This window comes from Wickerhamiella sorbophila (assembly GCF_002251995.1).
Source record: "Wickerhamiella sorbophila strain DS02 chromosome Unknown contig3, whole genome shotgun sequence".
Taxonomy (NCBI): domain Eukaryota; kingdom Fungi; phylum Ascomycota; class Dipodascomycetes; order Dipodascales; family Trichomonascaceae; genus Wickerhamiella; species Wickerhamiella sorbophila.
Window position 1 is genome coordinate 974,418 of NW_020194004.1, and position 22,971 is coordinate 997,388.

The window sequence follows — 22,971 nt, forward strand, 5'->3', positions numbered from 1 at the left end:
CTTTGATCTGGCCATGGGCATCTCTATAATATGTAATTCGGCATTCACGTCGAAAAGTTTGCCCGCCCGTAGGTCGTTGTTAAAATAACAGCCGTTCCAGAGAAACTCAACCAAAGTTTCAAACGCTTGTTTCTTTATTAGGTGCTATTTTAATGTCACGTTTGCAAAATCCCCTGCCTGCCGATAATGTTGAACTGTTTTCTCTTGCATAGCTGTGCTCCATGCACGGGTTTTCTCTCGAGCGCCCCATCAGGACTAAGCATTGTAGGCCTGAGCTTATAAGCCGAGCCCAATTTGGCGCTTTGCATCTGCAACTAGCACGCAAATCGAAACACTTGATTGACATTTCGTTGGACATTCGTGTACCAATAGTAGGCTCCACTAGGCCTATTCTTATTTTCCTCAAAAAAGTTTCTGTTCTCCACAGCCTCAACCACACTAATCTGCGCTTGTGCATTCTCACACTATGGCAGGTTCCAAAGGTCATTCAGGCCAGTCTGATGGCCCAAGAAAGACCTCTATTGATGTCGAATCGGAGATATTCGAGGAGGTCGTTTCTGTGCAAAGCGAAAAAAGCTCCCACACAGAGCTATTTGCCCCAGGTGCAACTTACCAGGTTCACCGTCGTCTCAAACCTCGCCATATCCAGCTTATTGGTATTGGCGGAACAATTGGCACAGTCCTCTTTGTTCAAATTGCCACCCCGTTGAGTAAGGGTGGCCCCGCATCTCTTTTTATTGCGTTCGCTGCTTGGTGTGTGCCGATTGTATGCCTCACCAACTCCACAGCTGAAATGGTCACTTACTTCCCGCTTCCCTCTCCATTCGTTCGTCTCGCCGGCCGCTGTCTTGACGATGCTCTGGAAGTTATGTCGGGTTGGAATTTTCTGCTCCTTCAAGTTTTCCTTGTCCCTTTCGAAATCACTGCATTTACGCTTGTTTTGCACTTTTGGGCCGACAATTTCAGTCCGGCAGCCAGTATTGTGCCGCAAGTAGCGGCCTATATGATCATTAACTTCCTGTGTCCTGTCTCGTGGTTTGGAGAGATCGAATACTTTTTGGCCATTTTCAAAGTGCTGCTAATTGTCGGCTTGATCCTGTTTACCTTCATTACGATGGTCGGTGGAAACCCGCAGGGCCATGCTTACGGCTTTACCTTTTGGAAAAATCCCGGGTCGTTCGCCGAATGGTATTATACAGGTGATTTGGGCCGATTTTTAGGCTTTGCCGCTTGCATCGCTCAGGCATCTTACACAGTTTCCGGTCCAGACTACGTCGCCATGACTGCTGGTGAGGCAATAAATCCTAGACGCAATCTTCCCATTGCATTCAAGGGCGTCATTTACCGCCTCACCTTCTTTTTTGTGTTGGGATCTCTTTGCGTCGGAATCATCTGCCCTTACAACGACCCCGAAATGCTTGAGGCTTTGGCTAATGGTGCTGGCGGTGCAGCCGCTTCTCCCTATGTCGTAGGCATGAACAGAATGGGCATCAAAGGACTCCCTTCAGTTGTGAACGCCGCAATTCTCCTCGCTATCTTCAGTGCCGGTAACTCGTACTTTTACTGCTCGAGTCGAACCCTCTACGGCATGTCTCTTGCTGGCCATGCTCCTAAGCTTTTTTCTTATTGTACAAAAAATGGTGTTCCAGTCGTTGCTAACATTGTTGTTGCTGCCGTTGCCATGCTCTCGTTCCTGCAATTGTCGAATTCAGCAAATCAAATTCTGACATGGCTAGTCTCGTTCGGCACTGCGGCTCAGTTGATCAATTATTGTTTGATGAACGTCACATTTTTGCGGTTTTTCTACGCGTGCAAAAAGCAGGGCGTTGACCGTAACACCTTCCCATACAAAGGTTGGCTACAGCCGTACTGTGCATACTTTTGTGCAATTGCATGTGGCTCGTTCGTGTTCTTGGCAGGTTTCGCAGTTTTTCTTAAGGGTAACTGGCAATGGTCGCAATTCATTTTCAGTTATATTATGATTCCTATCGATCTCGGAATCTTCCTCTTCTGGAAGTTCTGGAAAAAGACCAAGTTCAAGCGACTTGACGAAATCGATCTTCACAGCGGTCTCGAGGAAGTCGAGGCTCATGAACAGAGCATCGAAGTCAAGGAACCGAAGAACGTCTGGTCGAAAATCGGCCACATTCTCATTGGCGATTTCTAAAATCAAAAGAATATCCTGTATTGTCTATTTAAATTCGATCAATGTTTGAGACACATTGATCCAAGCCGACCTCTAGTTCTTAATTACACTTGATCTGATTTAATAAATTGCCTCGATTGCGCGCACTGGCAAGAAAACAGCCTTAAAATCCTCAGAAAGATTGCTAACAAACGCCCTTAAACAGCGTTTTCAACCTGTTCACTTACTCATGAGTCTGCTGAATGGTGAACCCGACACGAGGCGGTCGTCTGAATTGGCGACTAGGAGACGACATATCATGGCAGGACTGGCCTTGGTTATCTCTTTGTTCTCATTCGTAGCGCAGACGGAATTAATGACGTTTATTTCCCACCAGCACTACGAAAAACCCGTGTTCATAATGACGGTCACCCATGGGTCTTGGGTTATGTTGGTCCCACTACAGGTCATTGTGATTTGGCTGTGGAAAAGGGACCAACCTTTTGAGGTCTTTGTAGCCAAGCACCGCTCTCATTTGATCCAGACTGCACAGAGCGTGAGCCGTAAGAATAACTACACGGACTCTTTGTCAAAATACATGACCAGGATATCGCTTATTCTAGCTATATCGCTGAATGTCGCTGCAGTGTCGTGGTATTTGGCCATAAATCTCACAACAGCGGCGGATATTACCGCAATCTACAACTGCTCAGCCTTCTTTGCCTACGCGTTTAGTATCCCACTTCTGAAAGAAAGATGGCGATCCGGCAAAGTCATTGCCATCGTATTGAGCGTTCTTGGTGTACTTGTTGTCGCTTATAGTGGGTCAACTGAATCAAACGAAGAAAGACCTTACCGGGTTCTTGGGAACCTTATCATCGGCGCTGGCGCAGTGCTTTACGGGCTCTATGAGGTTCTGTATAAGGTGATTGCTTGTCCAGAACAACATGTTTCTGCCAAGAAACAGGCTGCTTTTGCAAACGTTATTGCGGCCTGTATTGGTGCGGCCACCTGGGCCCTCATGATCCCCACCTTGATACTTTTGCACATAGCGGGTATTGAAACCTTTGAAGCTCCGGCTGGACCGGTCTTGCGTGCACTTTTATGGTCTATTCTTGCAAATATGCTGTTTTCTGGAAGCTTCCTTATCTTGATGTCACTGACGTCGCCAGTTTTTGGATCGGTCGCTTCCCTGCTCACCACCTTTATGGTCCCGCTCGTCGACTTTATTCTGTTTGGGCGCGGCATTGGACTCGGAAATATCGTTGGTGGTCTCATTATTAGCGCGGCCTTTGTGCTAATGATGCACGAGAGCTGGCAAGAAATGCAAGAGGACGGTCTGGACGATTGATATATACATACACACATATATGTATTATTTAATTGATAACCAATGTTTCGACACTGTACTTGGGAACAAACTTGGGCTCGTCTCGTGTTCTGTCTGTTTCTTGACTCTTTTTGCTGCGACGCTTGATTTCACCATTGGAAATAGTTTTGCCGTCTTCGGCATCAATTTCAACAGACATGAACAGTTCTGATATCAGGCGGTTGGTTGTGACTGCACTCTGAATACTCTCCAACTGAGCCTGTAGTCTATTCTGCAGTTTATCCAGGTTAGCCTTGTCCCAGGCCAAGAGACCGAGGCTATCAACGAAAGGTGCTACCAAAGCCCAGCCATCTGGAGATTTGCTGAGTCTATCAACAACCTGGATAAGCTCCTCGGGGTCGGTACTTCGGTTAAATAACGATTGGATTGCCAAAGTAATTTGCTGTTGTCCAAACTCTTCCTCAAGGCGAAGAACTGCATCGTGGAAAATGTCCTCGTCCTGCGAGAGCAGTCCACCAAGAATATCTTCGGGTGAAGCGCTTGACAGCGTAACAATGGCTTGTCGATACAGCTGCGGGTATGCTTTGAGCCATGTAAATAGATCCTTCATTTCGGGTTCACCTGCAGGGAACAGTGGGTGAGTGAGTAGATAAATAGCGAACGAGTTTGGTAAAAACGGCAAATAAGACAAGGTTGTACTCCCCAGAGTCACACTGAAAACCAAATAAGTGATCTGCTTGATCAAATCTCTATCGACCTGACGGTCAGTATCTTCGTAAACGACTGTCTCCGAGGGTGGTTGTGCCTGTTCCCATGAATCACCTTTAAGATAAGAAATAACCTTGAGGAAGACCTTTTCATCTTTCTTCTTGGCGGCGGCTTCCAGAGCATGCAGAATTTTCGAGCTAGCCTCCTGAGCTTCCTTGATATTTTGCAAGAGAGTAGGGACAAAGCTATTCTTGGCAATCAAAGAAGGGAAAAGGTCACAATGGCCGCAAGTAAACTGTGGATTAGCAGCGGCTACACCATGACCAATGGACTCAAGTAATGTACCCGAGCTTGGGGTCACAGTGAAACCAAGCACGGTCTTGGCGGATGCAGCAATGATAGTTTCAGCCTCAGGAGAGTATGACAGCAAGCTGATGGAAGTTCCAGACGGCAACTCGCATTTGGAGATAGTAGATCGGTAAGAACAATCAATGATGCTCAGCACTGAGTTCTGGATAACACAAATATTATTGTTGGGCATGGCAATCATATCTTCAATGGCATCATCTCCTTGAATGTCGAACTGCGATATTAAAGTGGCATCTGGAACGTTGTATAGCTGAATCGTGCGATTCTCACACCGATACACTACACCTTCAGAGTAGCTGAATTTCCCAACCTCACATTCGAGAGGAATCTCAACAACCTTGAGTTCACGAACACCAGATTCATCAAAGGCAAGTGTTTCGAGTACAAAGTGCTTCTTTGCGCTAGAAATGACCACACAGACTCCATCATCGATCATGGCTGAAAACTTGTACGAAAGACCCTTTTTGGCTGCGCGTTTCCATTTACTCTCTAATTTCTCGGCATCAAAGGCTTCCATGGTATTGTCGCTTTGAATCGCGACAAAACAGCCGTTAAAAAAATGTAGTCGGGCTACTTCCTTTTTGAGCTGTTGCGAGATCTGGGTGTCAATGATCTTCAGAAAATGCTTCTTACGCTCGTTTGTGGCATAAACAACAATGGGGGCATCTTTCTTCCCATCAGTGGCCACAGCAGTAATATCTACACTAGGAGGAACCGAAAAAGCGCCTACAACTCTTGAAGGACGAAGAGACACAGTTGTGACAGAGCTTTGGGAGACTCCAATATGAAAATTCGACCGGTCCACACAGATAGGTTTACGGATCAATTTGTCAACCGATACATTTGGCAAGCTTAGCAGCTCAAATGGTGGAGAGATCATTAAAACTTATCCTCTGTGAGAAAAAAAAAAGATGACCTAAGCCGACCAGCTATGAAAAATACAAGTTCCCACGAGGGGTCACTAGAGAGTACGGGTGTCAGGGGTACTAAGCCGTTCCCACAAAATGTACCTGGCGGAGATCTAATTTTGATGAACTGTTAAAAATTGCTGCTCATTCAAGAACCAATCATACAGAAGATGCATAGGATTGCCATGATGCTGATACTTTTCCTATTGTATTCACAAGACTAGACCTTTTATCCAATCAGCTTTGCCAACTGCAACTGCGCATCAGAGCCAAGTCTGCAGGAGCATCTAACCCGCAGGGTAAAATCTTGGCATTCCGTCGACGGTCTGCTGAATGTTATGGTTAATAACCTTAATAGCGAGGGTAACGGAGCTTAAAATTCCACCACAATTTTTCTGCGTATCGATATTCCATGTCAAATTTGTGTGGGATCGAATTGTGCCTGGATGCCGTCGTGTTAGTTTCCCGATCTCTACCTGTAAAATCACCAACTTGCAGGAAAAAAATTGGATTTTCTTGGCATGCGTCTTAGAATGACATTTTTCGGGAAACATCCAATTCAAAGTTCTGAAAACGCACGGGTCATGGCCGTAATTCTAAGTTATTATCCTAAGCTCTATTAAACTTTACTATTGATAACACATGTTTACACCAAACTAAAGATGCAGCGGGTTTCTCCGCGTATCGAACCCCACAAGTGATTCGGCCCGCGGCAACTAGCTTTCCAACACGATAATCCCAGCTTGCATGCTGAATGGATTTAGATAGGCTCGCAGAGGCATAACTTAGGCCGAAAACATTAGCTGAAATAACATAAATATGTCGGACTAATAAAAATAAATATAGTGTGGTGCAACAGTATGTCGATTTCGCGTAAATCCCTCAATATTTTCGTCCACAGAATTTATCTTATGATCTGCATGAGATGGTCTAGATCTTTCGTGCATGATCAGTAACTTGCATTTTCTTGAGGACTAAACGAAAAAATGTGGTCTCATCGAGCCACCTTCCCACCCATACTGGCCGAAATTTTGTCAAACGGTCTAAATATATAGACCTAGATGTATAGACTTTCTCCCCAGTAGGAGCTCTCGGTCGCTCTCGTTTGCCGTTAACACCCCAAACTCTCAAATTATAACGCGAGAATAGCTTAATGCAGATGACACATAATGCTTGAAGCTGCTCTCGGGCAGAAAATCACAACTCGCCAGGGGTTATTCCGTCTGAAATGTTTATAAACTTATCATAGTTCATTTAAACGTTTTTGACCATACGTTCAAGAGAACAGAACGACACTACTAAAATTTCCCCATGGGTTCGACTTTCGATCGAGTCATGATGCATGCAATATGCAATTGATTATTGGGCAGCCGATTTTTGGACATTGCATGCTGCAGCTCTTGCTTTTTGGTTTGGGATAGCTATAAATTACCATGCAAGATCATCTCGAAAGATTGCACCGAGAATGAAGTTGTCAGGGCTTGTTACCGCCCTTTCGTTTGGCTCAACTGTCTTCGCTCACGGTGGTCCGCCCCCGACCACGCAAGATGAGATCGTCCTTGCGTGTACCGCCTACATGACACAAGGATTCACATGGCCCTTTTGTAACGAAAAAGGCAAACGTGGTGGAAATAGGCCCCGCAACAATAATGCCTGTTACTGTGGCCAGGATGAATTTTTGAAGTCGACTCTTAGTTGTCTCGACGCGTTGGACCCTTCTGTGAAGGCCCGTCACTCACACTTCAAAGCTTTGGTTAGTTTCTGTAAGGGTGCAAATCTTACAGTCAGTCATCTAGACGATCTTGACGTTGAAGTACCCGATCTTCCGCTATTGACAGCTCCTAGCTCTTACGCAGCTCGCAAGGTCAAGGAGGCATTCAAAGTTCCAGTTGCTCAGTATAAGAATGCCTTTCGCGCCTACCGTGTAAATATGGGTCGTGATGACAGAGGAATCGTGCTCAGTATCGGAATGATGTGTTTCTGGTTCGGTTTAGTTGTTCTGAGAACCTTTTTCCACTGGACCCGTAACATTTTCCCTTCACTCCCCCACAAACTTGACTCCAAGCCCGTTCGTTGGATCCGAAAGACTGTCACAATGCCTCCCATGCTCACTTTTAATCACAGCACTCCTGCAACTTTAGGCAAGTCCCGGCTGGGCAGTTTCTTTACATTCAACTTGCCTACGCGCCAGTCTACTTTTGTTCTTCTTGCATTTACCGCTGTTCACTTTGGTTTATTATTCGGCGGCTTGGATATTGTGCCCGATAATTACAGTATCAAGCTGGATGGATGGGGTTCCCAATATAGCAAGGCACTCGGTATCCGTTCGGGATGGTTCATTGTGTTCTTGATGCCTCCTATGTTTCTTTTTGCAGGCCGAAATAATTTTATGATTCAGATGACGGGTTGGCCTTTAGATGAGTTCAGTGTGTACCACAAATGGCTCGGCAGGTTCTGTTTCATCGATCTCGTGGTACATGCGGCTGCTTATACCTGGCTGTATATCCATCAGAATCGATTTACTTCAAGTTGGAGAAAAGCATACTGGAATCATGGCGTTGCATCCACGGTTTTTGGCTGTATTATGGTATTTACTGCTGCCCACTGCTTCCGCAAACTTAGCTACGAGTTCTTCTTGGTCACGCATATCCTGTTGGCTGTTGGGTTCTTGGTTGGTGGATACTACCATGTCTATCTACTTGGCGACGAGATTCGCCCTTATTATGCAGTTATTGCAATTTGGGGCTTTGATAGGGCCGCGCGGCTGGCTCGTGTTTTGCTTGCTAGTCCCTTTGCTCGTGCTAAGGTTACGTACCACAATGGACACACTATCGAACTCACGATCACGTACTCTAAGCTTTGGAAAGTTCCCGCTGGATCCTATATTTTTGTTCACATTGTTCAGCCCATGTTCTTCTGGGAGTCCCATCCCTTTACTGTTATGCGAAGTGTTAAAAACGAGGAGGAGGGATGCATTAAGCTCTTTGCTCGTGGTATGTCCGGTATGACCAAACGTCTTGTTGACAAATGCCAGGCAAACAATGGATCAATCGAGACCACTGTTTGGCTTGATGGTCCTTATCATCAGTACATCAACATGGATCGTTTCAAAGAGGCTCTCTTCATTGGTGGTGGCATTGGTATTACCGCACCTTTCTCATTTGCTCAGGGTCGCATCGCTAAAGGTCAAAAGGATATCACTATCCACTGGGGCATTCGTGACACGGCACCCCTGGAGTGGTTTGCTGCTGAGATCGACTATATGCTACAGCATGGCGTGAAACTTTACATTCATGTGGGTGATGAATCTGCAGTATCTTCTTCCAATGCCTCCTTTGATTCAATGGATAAGGAAAAGTCAATTGTCTCGACTACAAGCTCTATGAATTTGAAGCAGGGTCGCATGAACATCGCAAAAATCGTAAGCGAAGCTGCGCAAAATGCTTCCGGACCTCTGGCCGTTCTATGCTGCGGACCTGGTCCCGTTAATGACTCGACTCGTCAAGCAGTCGTAGCCAACATTACTACCTCTCCTCATTACATGGAATACTTCGAGGAATCTTTCAGTTGGTAAAATGTATCTAAAATGTATGAATGAAATGATTAATACTGCAGTTGTTTAATTGATCGACACATTTTAAGAGCATAGGTATATGACAACTGCCTGTTTCTGTTGACTTTCAACTTTTCATGTCGATCAGCTAGATCGAAGAGCCGCATACTGCTCTGCATGACATCGCTCATGATCGGACATAGGCTCGGGATTTTTAACAGCGTTTTGAAGCACATTCAAATATTACACTCAGGCATCGGACTGGTATGTAATTTTCTCGGCTAAGCAGTATCGAGCATTTGATGATGCTCTACTTGGCCAGTCAGGGTTAGTCTACACCTTCGTGTAGAGGCATCGTAAACCATTTGCACAACCACGATGTGCTCTTGTAGGCCAAGCACCATCTACATTGTTATTAAGGGTCAGCTCCTTTAATCAGATAGACTAAACAGCACATAGAAAATTCACGACTCTTATTGGCTGTCGGATATTACGGCTCTGACAAAATTTATGCTTACTTGACCTGCATATGCAAGGAGTTATTCGTGATCATCTTGCAGAAGTCCGCCGAATGAGATAAGGTTTACTCACTTGTAAACTGCTCACTTGGGTCGCTAATAGCCATGAAATATTTTTAGCTATTTCTACAATTAATTCTCTCGGTTGAATAACAAGGCAATACTTTGTCCGCCGTCGTTTAAGTGCGGCGATCGTTGCATGTATTGCTAAGATCCAGATCGGCAAGCTTACAAAACGAGCACTAGAGTTGACCTGAGCGAAAAAAAAACACAGTATAGAGTCTTAAGTTAGTTGAATGGTTCTCAAAATGCCAGACATAACCTTCGAATTATTAGGTGCACCCAATGTTGATGCAGCGTCAAACGTTTCAACGTAGTTCCTTGGCAAAATAATGAAACTATGCAAGGCGTATTAGAAATCTGGCTATACAGAATGATCAACATGCACCGATCTACACTATAAATACTGCTGCCACAAGATCTAAGATCAATCAGTCAAAGATGAGATCGCTTTTTCTGCTGTCACTGTTGAACTTGATCATCCGTGTACTGGCTGCTGGTAGCAAAGGCACTGATGACATCATTGTCAAAGGCTGTGCAAGCTATATGACCTTAGGATTCTCATGGAATTTCTGCAAAAAGATTAACAAGAAGCAGCGAGTAGCGTGCTTCTGCCCACAAAGCGAATGGCTGGATTCTGTAGTGGCCTGCATAGATGGCCTCGATGATGACCCAACTAATCTCAATTTTCATCTCAAAGCTTTGAAAGCATATTGTAAAAAGGGTAATGTGACGACCGACCAAATCAGTTCCGCCCAAAACCATGTGGGTAACTTGGCAATGTTGAATACCTCCATCAACTCTTACAAGCCTAGAAAAGTTACTACAGCATTCAAATTACCTGTGAGTCAGTATAGATGGGGCCTCAATGCGTATTCGGTCACTCAAAATACCACTGATAAAGCTACGACATATGGTATTGGGATGATGTGCTTTTGGTATGGTATAGTACTGATACGTTCAGTTTTCCATTGGACTCGCAACTTTTTCCCAACTTTGCCGCACAAACTAGATAATAAAGCAACACGCTTGATCAGAAAATCCATTTGCTGTCCACCTTTACTCACTTTTCACCATAGCACTCCAGCCACTTTGGGAAAAAGTTCAGTGGGTACGTTCTTCACTTTTAATTTGCCCACCCGTCAGTCTGCATTTATTGTATTGTGCTATGTTGCTATTAATCTTGCACTACTATTTGCAGGGCTTGATATTGTGGAGTACAACTACAATTATGATTCGTGGAGTGCCCAGTATAGCAAATTTCTCTCCGTGCGCTCCGGCTGGCTAGTTGTTTATACCTTGCCAGTTATGTTCTTGTTTGCTGGTCGAAACAATTTCATGATTCACATGACTGGCTGGCCCCTTGATGAGTTCAACGTATTCCACAAGTGGCTAGGTCGCTGCTGCTTTTTGAATTTGGTGGTACATGCTGGAACATATTCCTACGTTCGTATCCACGGTGGTAGGTACAACTCTATGTGGAGTACACCATACTGGCAATGGGGTATTGCGGCAATATTCTTCGCTGGTCCTATGGTATTTTTGGCAACACATTGGTTCAGAAAGCTCAGCTATGAAATTTTCCTTGTTATTCACATTCTTTGTGCAATTGGATTTGTTGTTGCGGGATACTATCACTTAGATGTTCTTAAAGAGGATATCAGAGTGTACTACGCTGTTTGGGCCATTTGGGCGTTTGACAGGGCAGCTCGTCTAGGCAGGGTTCTCGTTGCCAGTCCGTTTTCCCGAGCCACAGTGACATACCATAGCAACGGTAATACTCTTGAGCTAACAATCAATTACTCAAAATTATGGAAGGTTCCTCCTGGCTCTTATGTGTTTGTCCATATTGTTCAACCGACATTTTTCTGGGAGTCACATCCATTCTCCATGATGCAAGGCGTTGAAGAAGACCACAAGGGCTCTATCAAGCTTTTTTGTCGTGGTTTAGATGGAATGACAAAAAGGATGATTAAAAAATGCCTGCAAAACAATGGCTCTTTTGAGACCTATGTATGGCTTGATGGCCCCTACCATCAGTATATCAACACTAGTGCTTTCAGCGAGGCTTTCTTCATCGCGGGTGGAATTGGAATCACAGCACCTTTTTCCTATGTACAAGGGCATATCTCAAAAGGCTTCAAAGACATCACAGTTCATTGGGGTATCAGAGACACTGCGCCACTCGAATGGTTCGCGGACGAGATCAGCTATATGCTTGATCATGGAGTCCAACTATATGTTCATGTTGGAGATGAAACTCCTATTCCTTCTTCGAACGCTTCCTTTGTTTCACAAGGCAAAGAAAAGGCCACAATGTCCGTTTTGGGCCGTGTAGAGCTCAAACAAGGACGCATGGACATTATGAATATTGTGACTGCTGCCGCAAATAATGCCAGCGGACCTCTAGCAATACTGACCTGTGGTCCAGGTCCCGTCAATGACTTGTCACGCCAAGCGGTTGTTTCCAATCTTACCACTTCGCCCCACTACATTGAGTACTTTGAGGAATCGTTCAGCTGGTGAAAGCCAAAACGTTGCCAGAAATCATAACGAATTAGTTTATATAGTTATCGTATATAGATAGCGATATAGTAATGAAGCTTTAAAATTATAGGCAACTAAATACCTCGATCTGCCTCTTGGCTTTGTCATGTCGAAGCAGGCAGCACCATGGATCGGGGCTGAGGCGTCGTCGTCTTTATCGTCATTGCCTCGCAATCCGATGCTAGCAGCATTAAAATCGAAGAGTCCATTAAGTTCTAGTCTGGGATCGCGCAAAATAAAAAGCGAGTCCAACATCCTGAACAAAATAGAGGACTTCCAAAGCTCTCTCCGTACAGGCTTGGTCCCCGAATACGACACTGTGGAAACCAAGCTCAGTGATTCTATGGACGACGTTTCAGAACGAATTGCACAATTAAATGAGCTCCGGAAAGAAAAGCATGAGCTGGCAACGTTGTTTTTTGGTAAAGTCGATAGCACCAAGATAGAGATTGGAGCGCAGTTGGAGAAAGTACGTCAATGGCAGCTAGATGAGCAAGGAATGAACGAATTGGAGGTCAGGATGAAAAAATCAAAGCATGATTTGGGCGTCTACAAAGAAAGGTTGGCTCGCCTCACTCAAGAAACAGAAGTCTTTGAAGCAGCAAATTGTGAGAGTGAGCATCGGCTCAGAACTATGGCATGGACGGTTATTTCCTGTTTCCTGACCATTATGTTGGCTGTTTATTTAAATTACCATTATGAAGCGTTCCCGAGTCTTCTAACCCATTGGTTTACATAGCAATTACCCGCAGGTAAGAATTCATTGATCGGACCCTATCCAAAGCGAAACAGTAGCCGACACGCATCAATTCAATGGCCAGATCCATAGTTTCACGGGTTGTAGACATCTTATGAAAGGACTCTTTCGTTAACTTCCAGAGGACGCAGTCGCTTTCCGTGATGATCTTTGCGAAAGAGCTGGCCTCTGAAAAGAATGGGATCTCTCCAAAAGTTGTTCCTGCGAGGATTGTCTCTTGCAGGACGTTATCGTCAGTCTCGAGCCTCAGGTATCCGCTTTCAACCATATAAAAGCTCTTTAGTTGCTGGTTATGGTCAACGACTACTGTTCCAGCAGGTATCACCTCTTTTTCGAGATACGGTAATAGCCTGTACCAGAAATCAGCACCTTTGTCCGATTGTCCTTCAACAATTTGCATCAGCATAGGCATTGGCTGCTGGAATTTATGCCACCTCGAAACTATATGCAGGTCTTCAGTAGCAGACTGCTCTGCTTCGAATCGTAAGTGCTTGGTTCGCGGGGTGGTTCCGTAGGCCCCGTACGTATCGCTGAATGGGTAGGACAACTTTGGAGTATCAAGCATTGAATGGGGGATGTTTCGCAAAGATGAGTGCCTATTTGCCACGATGCTATCGCGGTGTTGATAGTACCGAGCCAAAAATTGGTTTTCGCAGCATTCCAGGGCCAAATTAATCGAGGGGAACACATGGACTTTGGTTTCGGACTTGTCATGGGAGTCTTGTATAAGATCAACAGCACGTAAACCCCGAACTTTCTCGTTGCCAGTAGAGGCACCGGACAAAACCATGCGAACTTGCTTCGCATCACATATACGCTTGATGCGAGCGAAAGTATCGGCCGAGCTGTAGTCGATTGATGTGATTTTATCCAAGTCGATAATCAAAAACTTGATATTGCGTGCATTTTCGAGGGCCCGGCGAATCGATTGCTCAACTGCCACGTTAGTGCCAAAGAAAAGTGCACCCTGAAGTTTGATAATATAAATTTGAGTGCTCATTCGTCTCAAAAAACGAGATAAAACAGGATGACGGCGAATAGCTGCTCTCACGTTGCTCCCGGAGAAGGTCGAGCTAACTGGAGAGTTGCGGGCACTTGTAATAACAAAGAACATACACGCAAGGACAATTCCTGCCAAAATACCAACAACAAAGTCGTAACCACCCATAATGATCACAATTATGCAAATTGTTAGATACTCCTTTTTTCCGACTTTGCCGAAAGTATCTACAAGTCCCTCAGCCATAAGGTCCATTCCCATCATGAAAATTAAAGATGCAACCACGACAACAGGAATATAGCCAATAATTACGGGGCCAGCCAGCATCACGAGTGCGGTTGCACCTGCTAGCATAACACCAGCGATACGCGTATCCGCACCGCTTTTGACGAATAAGACCGAGTTTGTGTAAACCAAATAATTTTGGATACTTCCCAGCATACCAGACAGAGTATTAGAGACTCCGTGTGCGATTAGTTCGCGGTTCACATCGATGGTGTCATTTTTGGTCGCCGAGGCTAATGCAGGGATGTTAATTGGGACGTGAATGATACCAAAGAAGGTGAGGGCCAACATGGCAGGAATGCCCCGGATGACTTCGCTCCAATGAACTGTACCCATCCTGTAGAGACTGTAAAAGAAATACCAAGGCTCATCGCTTCGTTGAGCTTCGAAAAGCCAGCCCGCATTACGCGCGTCGTCGAGGGAAATTGGCAAAAAGAAAATGATAATGTGCACAGCAAAAAAAAGCCCAATCAAAATCCCAGGAACAATTAGACCATGGTGGCACTTGCGCTCCATAAACATGAGAAACGCACCTACCGCCAAGCAAGTGCCCCACTTTAAAGCCGAATCGGGTTCCAGAAGCTTTTCAAGAGTGGGTAAATCATACTGTAGTGTGCTGGGAAGTCGAGCAGCCACTTCGATTCCTGTAGCAATTAAGAACCAACCGACACCTCCAATACAACCAAGCAAAATGTGCTGGGGAAAGAAACCGACGAGGGTACCAAGATTCAAGTATCCGAGTAAAAAGAAAACCAAGCCTGTAACAATAGAACTCAAGGCATATGCAGTAATAGTAGTAGCCAAAATATCGTTTTGCGGAGCACCCTGCAAAGAGGCAGCAATAGTGTTTGCCATGGAATGGAAGAATGGCACCACCTCGATCATTTCTGAACCAACACACGATTCGAATTTCGATCCGCCCAGACTAAACACCAACTGGGAAACAATCGTCGACACATAAAAAATCGACAATCCTGCTGATTCCAGCCCGGCAAAAGCCGCAGTGCCCAGCGGGAACAAGATCATTCCATAAGACAGGCCATCGAGCACATTCAAAAGTGTGCCCAAAGCAACGGAGGGTAGATATGACAGCATAGAGGTGATTTGGAATTTACCCGTGTCCGACTTGTGGTTGCCGATCTGCTCTGAGAGCTGGTCATCAGGAGTTGCCGCCATCAAAGGAGTGGTTTCGCTGTATCTTCGAGGCATGGGCTCGGGCCAATCCGGCCTGTCTGACTTCGGGTCTGGGGAATCGTAGAACTGATCAGACTCAATTTCGTCCTCGAGACCCTCAGCTAAAGCCCGAGTACTCAAGTCCGCCGTTTGGGCCCGCATCTCCTGCACCTCGTGCGCTAGGTTGGTCTCGCTGGGGGACGCGCCAAAGTCATAGAGCCGCCGTCGATAAGACCCGACAAAGGAGCCGCTAGATCTTTCGTGGAGGCTCCCTACATTGAAATCCCCGGATCTGCTAGGTCCAGCCTGTGGCATTTGCAACGTGAAGCTATGATCCGCGAGCTGAAACGGGTGATAAGATAAGGTCACGGGAATCGACTTGCAGGAAACCTAGTAAGCAGGGGGACGCCCAGGATTAGCGAGGGTGAGATAAGGCGTGTTTATCTGCAAAGCGGCAATCAGCAGATGAAAATGCCTGTGTTTATCGTTAAATCTTAGCGTGGAATGGACCAGCCATTACGCGGCTACAGCAGTTATATGAGTATACAGAGAAGTGAACATTTCCTCAATCTCGGGAGCGATTTTGACGAAAGGCAGACTCCAGAATTTGTGTTTGGGGTTCTTGAGCAGCTGGACAAACGTTGCCATCAGGCCCCATGGGTGCGGACGGTTGCAGATGATGCGTTCGAGCAACACTCTGGTTGCTATGTGCCGGATCTCCAGAGTATTATCCTTGAGCACGGTGGCTGCTGTGGGCAAGAACAGCCAGAGGATGTACTGAGAGTAGAAGTAAGTATGCAGATTCGGATATCGCAGCTGGTTAGCCATTGTTGACAGCAGCACAAACCGACCTTGGCTGTTCAGCTGGTTCAATAGTCTTGTGCACAAAACAGCAGCGGGCGAATCAGGATCAAACTCTCCACTTCCTCGAAGCTGAGCAATATACATCACGAGTGCATTGTATCCTGGAAGCGAGACCGCTACGGTATCAAAGTCTGCACCGACGTCACGCTTTGGAGCCGCTAGGCTCAGCGACGATATTATGGAGGACACAATTGGCGCGGTAACACCGTTGGGCCGCAGGGCCTGGTCCACAGTGCGGCGGATACCATACTTTGCAAGGACGACTCCAAAGTCAATATCTCCAGTCGGTGGAACTAGGGAATAGTTGATCGGAGTAGCTGAAGGCAATGCCATGGGATCTGGAAGCTCTAGTTTGGGTGGGAAGGCAGATAAAACCAGGTTGCGCAGCTGGACAAAGCTCGAAGGAATCAAGTTGCACAGGCCGTACCAATTTTCCACCAAAAACTCAGGGAAATCGTGAAGGATGACCAGCATGACTCTCAGCAAGCCTTTGTACGTGATCTGAGCAGCTCCACTGAGAGACTTGGCATTGTTATACACCCCCATAAATCGTAACAAAGCTTCCAGCAAAGCATTCATGCTGTTCCAGCCCTTTCTTCCAGGCATAGTCATGAGTCTGGGCATAAGATGACGGTGGGAAATAAGAGTTATCCAGGAAGACGTGAACCCAGGCAATGCGAGAGGCTGCAAAGTTTGAAGAACCTGTGCCACAGACAAAAGAAGCCCTTGCCAAAAAGTGCTACCATCGTCTGCCACGGAGATCTCGTAGAGAAGAGTGGAGAATAGACGGAAGTAGGGGCATCCGTTAAACTGTTCTTGATCCTTCTCGTGTTGATCAGCCAACACAAGTGCGCAGACCATTAACAAACCGTGTGCGTATTGATTACGCGCAGCAGTTGGCATGCTCTCACTGGTTTGGAAAACAGTGACAAGAAGCTTTGCCAAAGAGTCAACACCGACAAATGCTTCGGTGACCGGTGCTCCACTGCTGAAGCTTCGACCGTAGCTCTCGACAGAGCCCTCTAATGCAGTTCGCACGAACGTGTAAAGAGGTTCAGTGTGGCTCAAAATATTATGCTGGTGCAACGTATACACAAACAAATGTAAAGATCGGAGCGTGCAGCATGGGTGCTGAACCAGCCTGGTCCATTCTGCAAACACGTAGCCCATCTTGTCCTTGAGAGAAGGACCAGAAACAGAATCCTTGACTGCAGCCTTACCCTTCAAAAGCTTGGGGTCTTTGGGCAAGGGTGACCATCCCTCACCTCGACTCTTCTGAAGTGCGTTCAAAACGCTTCGTGCGGTCTGTGCCGACACGTCATCTCCATCTTCACGCACGAGAACCTCCATCGCTTCAAGTAGACCAGTAAAATCAGTACGCAGGCAATAAGGATGCTCTCCGAGAACAGCATCCAAGATGAGGCCGGCAGCGAAAGAGATAGCAAGCTTGTTGCGTGCCAAAATCTCCTTCACAAGGTTGACGTCAACTTCGGACGCGGTCACGAGTCTGGCTCTCAGTAAAATACTGATGACCTCAACGTTGTATTTGCGGTCATCGTCACTGTAAATCAGCCACAGCACCACTTCTTTCGCCGTCAAGGCATTGAGCTCGCAGAGTTTTCCAAGGAAGAAACATAAACATTCGCGCTGCAACCGACCAATGCCGGGTTTAAATACTTGTGAAACAACCAGCTGAGATGTCTTGAGCATCAGTTCATCACGAGCAGGAGACCGCACACCAAGGGTAAGCATTTGGGACATGAGAACAAAAATAGCGTTATCTGGTCCCAGGTCACTAATACATTCAGCAGTGCTTTCACCAATCAAAACTTGTAATCTTTCGAGAGCGCTCTCAATCTGTGCCACTGCCTGTTCGACAGCTGCGGCAGGTACTGCGGCAGGGGCAGAAACGGGATCAAAGGCACCACTGACATGTTCACCAGCTGGGCTGTAGAACTCGTCATAAACAGCTAACTGTTGAGGAAGCAGGCCTCCGTAGCGTAACCCAAGTGGCTCCGGCAGCTGAAGAGCAAATTCATTAGGCATCTGATCAACAAACGGCTCAGGGTTCTGACCGGCAGCAACCGCTTGTTTATATTGTTGACGGACAGCATATGCCGGTAATAAAGCCTCATCAATCTCGGCGATTGCACGGTCGCGGGCGGCAACCTCAGCTAGGGAGATGATGGTGTCAATGTTGTCACGTACGGCAATGGGGATCTGATCCATGATAGCAGTGTGCTCGCGGTAATTATTCTGGATCATAAATTGACGGAGATTTGCCACCAAAGACTCAGCAAATGGATCTTTGGCTGTTACCAGAGACATTGACATGGCTAACATCGAAGCCATATTATGAGCAGCCCTCTCAAGATTCTTTTCATTTGAATCTAAAGCAAAATCTTTTAGGACCAACTCTTTTGTTGTGAAGCTAGCAATAGATGCAGCACGTTCAACGACTGGCAAAAGCACTTCTTGAATTGTTTTACCAATCGCAATCTCAAAGAACCGGCGCAAAGTTGGATGGGTGACGAAATCAGTTTGTCCCATCAACTGCAACGAAGCAGTCGAGATCTGGAGTGGTGAAACTTCCATATTCGATTGGTTGAAAGGAGGTTCGAAAGCACCAGGAACTGCACCAGGAATATTGGGCAGTCCGGCAACACCGGGCACGCTTGGACCGACCGGGACAGTAGGAATTGTAGCCGTAGGGTCCAGTGCCAGTCTTTTCATCTCCTGTTCAAGATGAATTGCTTCTTCGCTACGGATAAAAGTAGCGGGCGTGATCTCTGAAATCGAAAGCCCCAGTGCATTGCACAATACCTCAATCTCAAACTTGAGGTTGAGTTTGAGATTGCCAAACTGATATAGTTCAGCAAGTACTGCCATAATTCCCATCAACCATGGACTGGGTGGAGCAAACACCTTTGAGTTTGCGCACTTGTCGAGCGTTTTGCCAATAAACGGGAGAACAGCCGGAAGTTTTTCAGTGTTCGAAGCTTCAGCCAGTAGCAACTTGAAATTGATATTATCATGCATAATGGGCTTGTCACGAGCCAATAGCAAACTTCCCAAAAATATACCCAGATTCTTGAGCTGTGTACGCTTCGAAGCGGCAAGGGCATCTTCATCGTTCACCAACCGGACTACATGCATGTAGATAACCCGTAGACAATGCAACAACACAGCCTTGGAGTTGATTGTTGCCAACATGGAAATATACAGTTCGTGGTAGTTTGGTTCGTTCATTGCACGTTCGGTGATAATATACTCGGCAAACCAAGCATAATAGCGTTTGTTCATTGTTGCTGCCAATTCACGGGATCTCTCTTTGACGTTGGAAGGAGCCAAATTGTTGACAATAAAAAGCACCTTATCCTTGAGAGCTTCGGGGGGAACCTCAATGGTAACAGGAGGCAAGCCCACATCAGAGTTCAAACTCTTGAAATTGTTATCCTCAAACGCAACCTCCAAAGAGGTAGGTGGATAAACAATATCCTTAATTTGCTGGTACAGCTGCTGCTGGCTTGCAAGGCCTGGGATGGTCAAAAGTACTGAGCAGTACTTTGGGAACTCGGGAAGACGTTGGCGAAGTTCGAACAATGCCTGTAGACCAAATCGGAACATATTCGACTCGACATGCTGCTTAAGACTCTCCAGGATGAATCGCAAGGCAATACTCAAGGGAACGTTGTCTATCAACCGGAAATGAATCAGTGAACCAAACAGCACAGCCGTAGTCGCTAATGCATTCACTGGATAATCCGGGAAAAATCGGTACTCGTCAAATAGTGAGTGTACCATACAAGCAAACAAATCCTGGTCACGCGGTTCATCACTTTCTTTGAGCTGCTCGAGCATAGTAATAACTTCACGGATCTGAAGCTGATTCTCGTACATTTGCTGGAAACAGGTCTTCATTTCTTGCTCAACATCAAGTGGGAATGTTGGCAAGTCATTATTGGCCAGAATTGCATCATCATGACCTTGACCGAAGTTGATAAGTCGTGGATAAACTTGCAAACATTGAACTTGAATTGCTTTAAGCTGTTCCATGCGATCGGGCGGAATATCCATGCTCACAGTGAGAGTCTCAAAAGCAGCGACCGTGCGCAATGTCAGAGGATTGGTTAAAGGCTCAGCAGGTGCACCTTGAGCAGCGGCCATGGCAGCAGCAGCAGCAGCAGACATTTTGAGTTCCATAAAGTCAAGCAAAGCAATCACCGCATCGGGTCCACCGGTGACAAACTTTGCTACTAGTAAATCACGAGCTGAAGAGATCTCCAAACGGTCAGCTGCGGCAACAATTTCTAACACAAATGCAAATCCGGTCTTGGGCTCCTGTTCGAGCCACTCATCCAACATAGTTTGGCCGTTGCCTGCGGAGTACAGCGCGATCCTGTCCAGCTGAGAAGGATCTCGAACGTAGAGGTCCCAGCATGCTAAATACAAGAAAGAGGGATACTTCTCGCGTAGCTGAATGAGCACTGGAGACGCCAGGTCCGGTGATTCAGAAAACGTAAGAGCAAAGAGGTTGATAAGAATACGCTCCAAGATAGAGGGCCACGGTTTGGGCATTTGCACACCACCAGACAAAAAGAGATCAGGAGCAAGTTTCACATGAGTATCCAGAAAAGTCTTGGCCGTGATTTCGTTTGGAGGTTCGCGACATACCGCGTCCAATGCAAGATGAATTAGAAAGACGAAGTTCAGAGGGTGAGTGACCAAGGGACCCTCGGAAACAACCTTCTCAACACCCATTCCCGAAAGATTGAGACGCGCAGGTGGCAGAGATGCAATGCTGCTCAGCAGCTGAATCTGAAGCGATAGCGTCTTCCACTTGCGAGCCAAGAACGCATTGACACCTTCGAGATGGCCGGTTCCAGAAATCAGGGCGATGGCTGCAGCCACACTGTCAGGAGATGCGAGCGTGAAATTAAACGGATGGGACGTCGCAGCGTCGCAGTACTCGAACACTTGAGGCCAGTTGATACGAGTGCTCTTTGAGGCAAGCGCCCGGGCCAGCTGGGCAACTTGAACATCAGGGCGAGTAGTGACTAAACCTAGCACTCCTGCCATCTGTCCCGCAGTAACTTCTCTAACAGGTACCTGTTCAGGTTCCAATTTCCCAAATGAAAACGTCTTGCCGGCAAGAGAGCTCAGCTTCTCTGCCAGGGTGAGGTCCATTTTTGATATGATGACAAACCGGCTAGCTGTCCAAGATGCTTTTGGGACCATAACGCGACCCTTACCCACACTGTATTTTTGAAAAAAAAAATTATTAAACATGGTCGTTCCGTTAACTATTGTGCAATGAATGGAACTCCAATGGATTTGGGACAGTATCGTCCAGCTACGGTTGCCTGCTGCCATTGTGGCTGCCCAATGGATGGAACCACTGGTTTGGTTACTTGCGTAGACTGCCTGAAACTAACTGCCAATATCGCCAAAGATGTGCCCCGAGAAGCCAATGTGCAGTTTTGCCGTAATTGTGAGCGCTTCTTGATGCCACCTCAGACCTGGCTCGCCTGCCAGCCTGAATCTAGAGAACTGCTTGCCCTGCTGCTTCGTCGGTTACCTGGACTGAACAAAGTCCGCCTGGTGGATGCTGGATTCGTTTGGACAGAACCCCATTCACGTCGTATTCGCATCAAGGTGGCTGTGCAAGGCGAGGCTGCTGCTGGAGTTATTTTGCAAGAGGCCTTTGAGGTTGAGTATGTTGTTATTGCCACACAATGTCCTGATTGCGCTAAATCATTCACCGTTCACACCTGGAGAGCTGCTGTGCAGCTGCGTCAAAAAGTTCAGCATAAGCGTACATTCTTCTATCTTGAGCAGTTGATCCTCAAGCACCAGGCTCACAACGATTGTGTTTCCATTAAAGAGAGCCGTGATGGTATCGACTTTTTCTTCGCTCACCCCAACCACGCGATAAAATTCATTGATTTCCTCAATACAGTGGCCCCTATCAAGTCGAAACGTTCTGAACAGCTTATTTCGCATGATACACACTCAGGATCGAGTCAGTTCAAGTTCACTCACTCGGTTGAGATTGCTCCTATTTGTCGTGACGATCTTGTTATTCTGCCCAAATCTTTGGCAGGGAAAATGAGTCAAATCTCAAGGGTTGTTCTGTGCAGTCGTGTGAGTAGCTCGATCAAATTCCTCGATTTCAACACTCTACAGACAGCAGACCTGCCTGCCAATGTTTTCTGGCGCGAGCCCTTCAGTTCTTTGGCGTCGTACCAGGATCTTGTTGAATTTATTGTTCTCGATAATGAGCCTCTTGGACCCATTCACGGACGCAATGTTTTGAGTGATATTACCGTTGCCCGTGCTTCAGATATGGGCCAATCGTTCGTGGTAAGGTCCCAAATGGGCGCCATTCTCCACCCAGGCGACTCTGTCCTCGGCTATTATTTAATTAACTGCAATTTCAACTCCGACGAGTGGGATAGTTTGGCTGCTGGAGAATGCCCAGACATCGTTCTTGTCAAGAAGATTTATCCCAATCGCCGCAAGAACCGTAACTGGAAGCTTCGTCGCATGGCCAAGGAACACAATGAAATGGATGCGGAGACAGCTAACAAAGTGGAGAATGACTATGAAATGTTCTTGCGTGAGCTTGAGGAAGATGTGGAACTCCGCAACACTATCAATCTTTACAAAGACCCACAGGCAAGCCAAGTGCCGCAAGACGCTGAGTACGATGGTCCGCAGATCGATGTGTCGGAGTTATTAGATGATCTCGAGGATCTGTCTTTGAACTAAATA

The 22,971-nt window shown here is 46.4% G+C and overlaps 9 protein-coding genes across 9 annotated transcripts; 6 read left to right on the forward strand and 3 right to left on the reverse strand.

Annotated features, from left to right (window-relative positions):
* Positions 1–466: 466 nt before the first annotated feature.
* On the forward strand, positions 467–2,167 carry B9G98_02414 (General amino acid permease AGP2; the record flags this gene model as incomplete). Its single annotated transcript, XM_024808971.1, has 1 exon — positions 467–2,167. One exon carries the CDS (start codon positions 467–469, stop codon positions 2,165–2,167), a length of 1,701 nt encoding a protein of 566 aa, XP_024664739.1.
* A 208-nt stretch (positions 2,168–2,375) lies between these two features.
* Positions 2,376–3,476, forward strand: B9G98_02415 (hypothetical protein; the record flags this gene model as incomplete). Its single annotated transcript, XM_024808972.1, has 1 exon — positions 2,376–3,476. The coding sequence occupies one exon, from the start codon at positions 2,376–2,378 to the stop codon at positions 3,474–3,476; it is 1,101 nt and encodes a 366-aa protein (XP_024664740.1).
* Positions 3,477–3,504: 28 nt separating this feature from the next.
* Positions 3,505–5,412, reverse strand: B9G98_02416 (U3 small nucleolar RNA-associated protein 8; the record flags this gene model as incomplete). Its single annotated transcript, XM_024808973.1, has 1 exon — positions 3,505–5,412. One exon carries the CDS (start codon positions 5,410–5,412, stop codon positions 3,505–3,507), a length of 1,908 nt encoding a protein of 635 aa, XP_024664741.1.
* A 1,493-nt stretch (positions 5,413–6,905) lies between these two features.
* B9G98_02417 (Ferric reductase transmembrane component 3) lies at positions 6,906–9,014 on the forward strand (the record flags this gene model as incomplete). Its single annotated transcript, XM_024808974.1, has 1 exon — positions 6,906–9,014. One exon carries the CDS (start codon positions 6,906–6,908, stop codon positions 9,012–9,014), a length of 2,109 nt encoding a protein of 702 aa, XP_024664742.1.
* Positions 9,015–10,012: 998 nt separating this feature from the next.
* B9G98_02418 (Ferric/cupric reductase transmembrane component 1) lies at positions 10,013–12,097 on the forward strand (the record flags this gene model as incomplete). The annotated part of the gene is made up of 1 exon (XM_024808975.1): positions 10,013–12,097. One exon carries the CDS (start codon positions 10,013–10,015, stop codon positions 12,095–12,097), a length of 2,085 nt encoding a protein of 694 aa, XP_024664743.1.
* Positions 12,098–12,224: 127 nt separating this feature from the next.
* B9G98_02419 (hypothetical protein) lies at positions 12,225–12,783 on the forward strand (the record flags this gene model as incomplete). Its single annotated transcript, XM_024808976.1, has 2 exons — positions 12,225–12,632; positions 12,676–12,783. The coding sequence occupies 2 exons, from the start codon at positions 12,225–12,227 to the stop codon at positions 12,781–12,783; spliced, it is 516 nt and encodes a 171-aa protein (XP_024664744.1).
* A 66-nt stretch (positions 12,784–12,849) lies between these two features.
* B9G98_02420 (Uncharacterized protein C24H6.11c) lies at positions 12,850–15,648 on the reverse strand (the record flags this gene model as incomplete). The annotated part of the gene is made up of 1 exon (XM_024808977.1): positions 12,850–15,648. One exon carries the CDS (start codon positions 15,646–15,648, stop codon positions 12,850–12,852), a length of 2,799 nt encoding a protein of 932 aa, XP_024664745.1.
* A 201-nt stretch (positions 15,649–15,849) lies between these two features.
* Positions 15,850–21,384, reverse strand: B9G98_02421 (General negative regulator of transcription subunit 1; the record flags this gene model as incomplete). Its single annotated transcript, XM_024808978.1, has 1 exon — positions 15,850–21,384. The coding sequence occupies one exon, from the start codon at positions 21,382–21,384 to the stop codon at positions 15,850–15,852; it is 5,535 nt and encodes a 1,844-aa protein (XP_024664746.1).
* A 126-nt stretch (positions 21,385–21,510) lies between these two features.
* B9G98_02422 (60S ribosomal export protein NMD3) lies at positions 21,511–22,968 on the forward strand (the record flags this gene model as incomplete). Its single annotated transcript, XM_024808979.1, has 1 exon — positions 21,511–22,968. One exon carries the CDS (start codon positions 21,511–21,513, stop codon positions 22,966–22,968), a length of 1,458 nt encoding a protein of 485 aa, XP_024664747.1.
* Between the last annotated feature and the right edge of the window lie 3 nt (positions 22,969–22,971).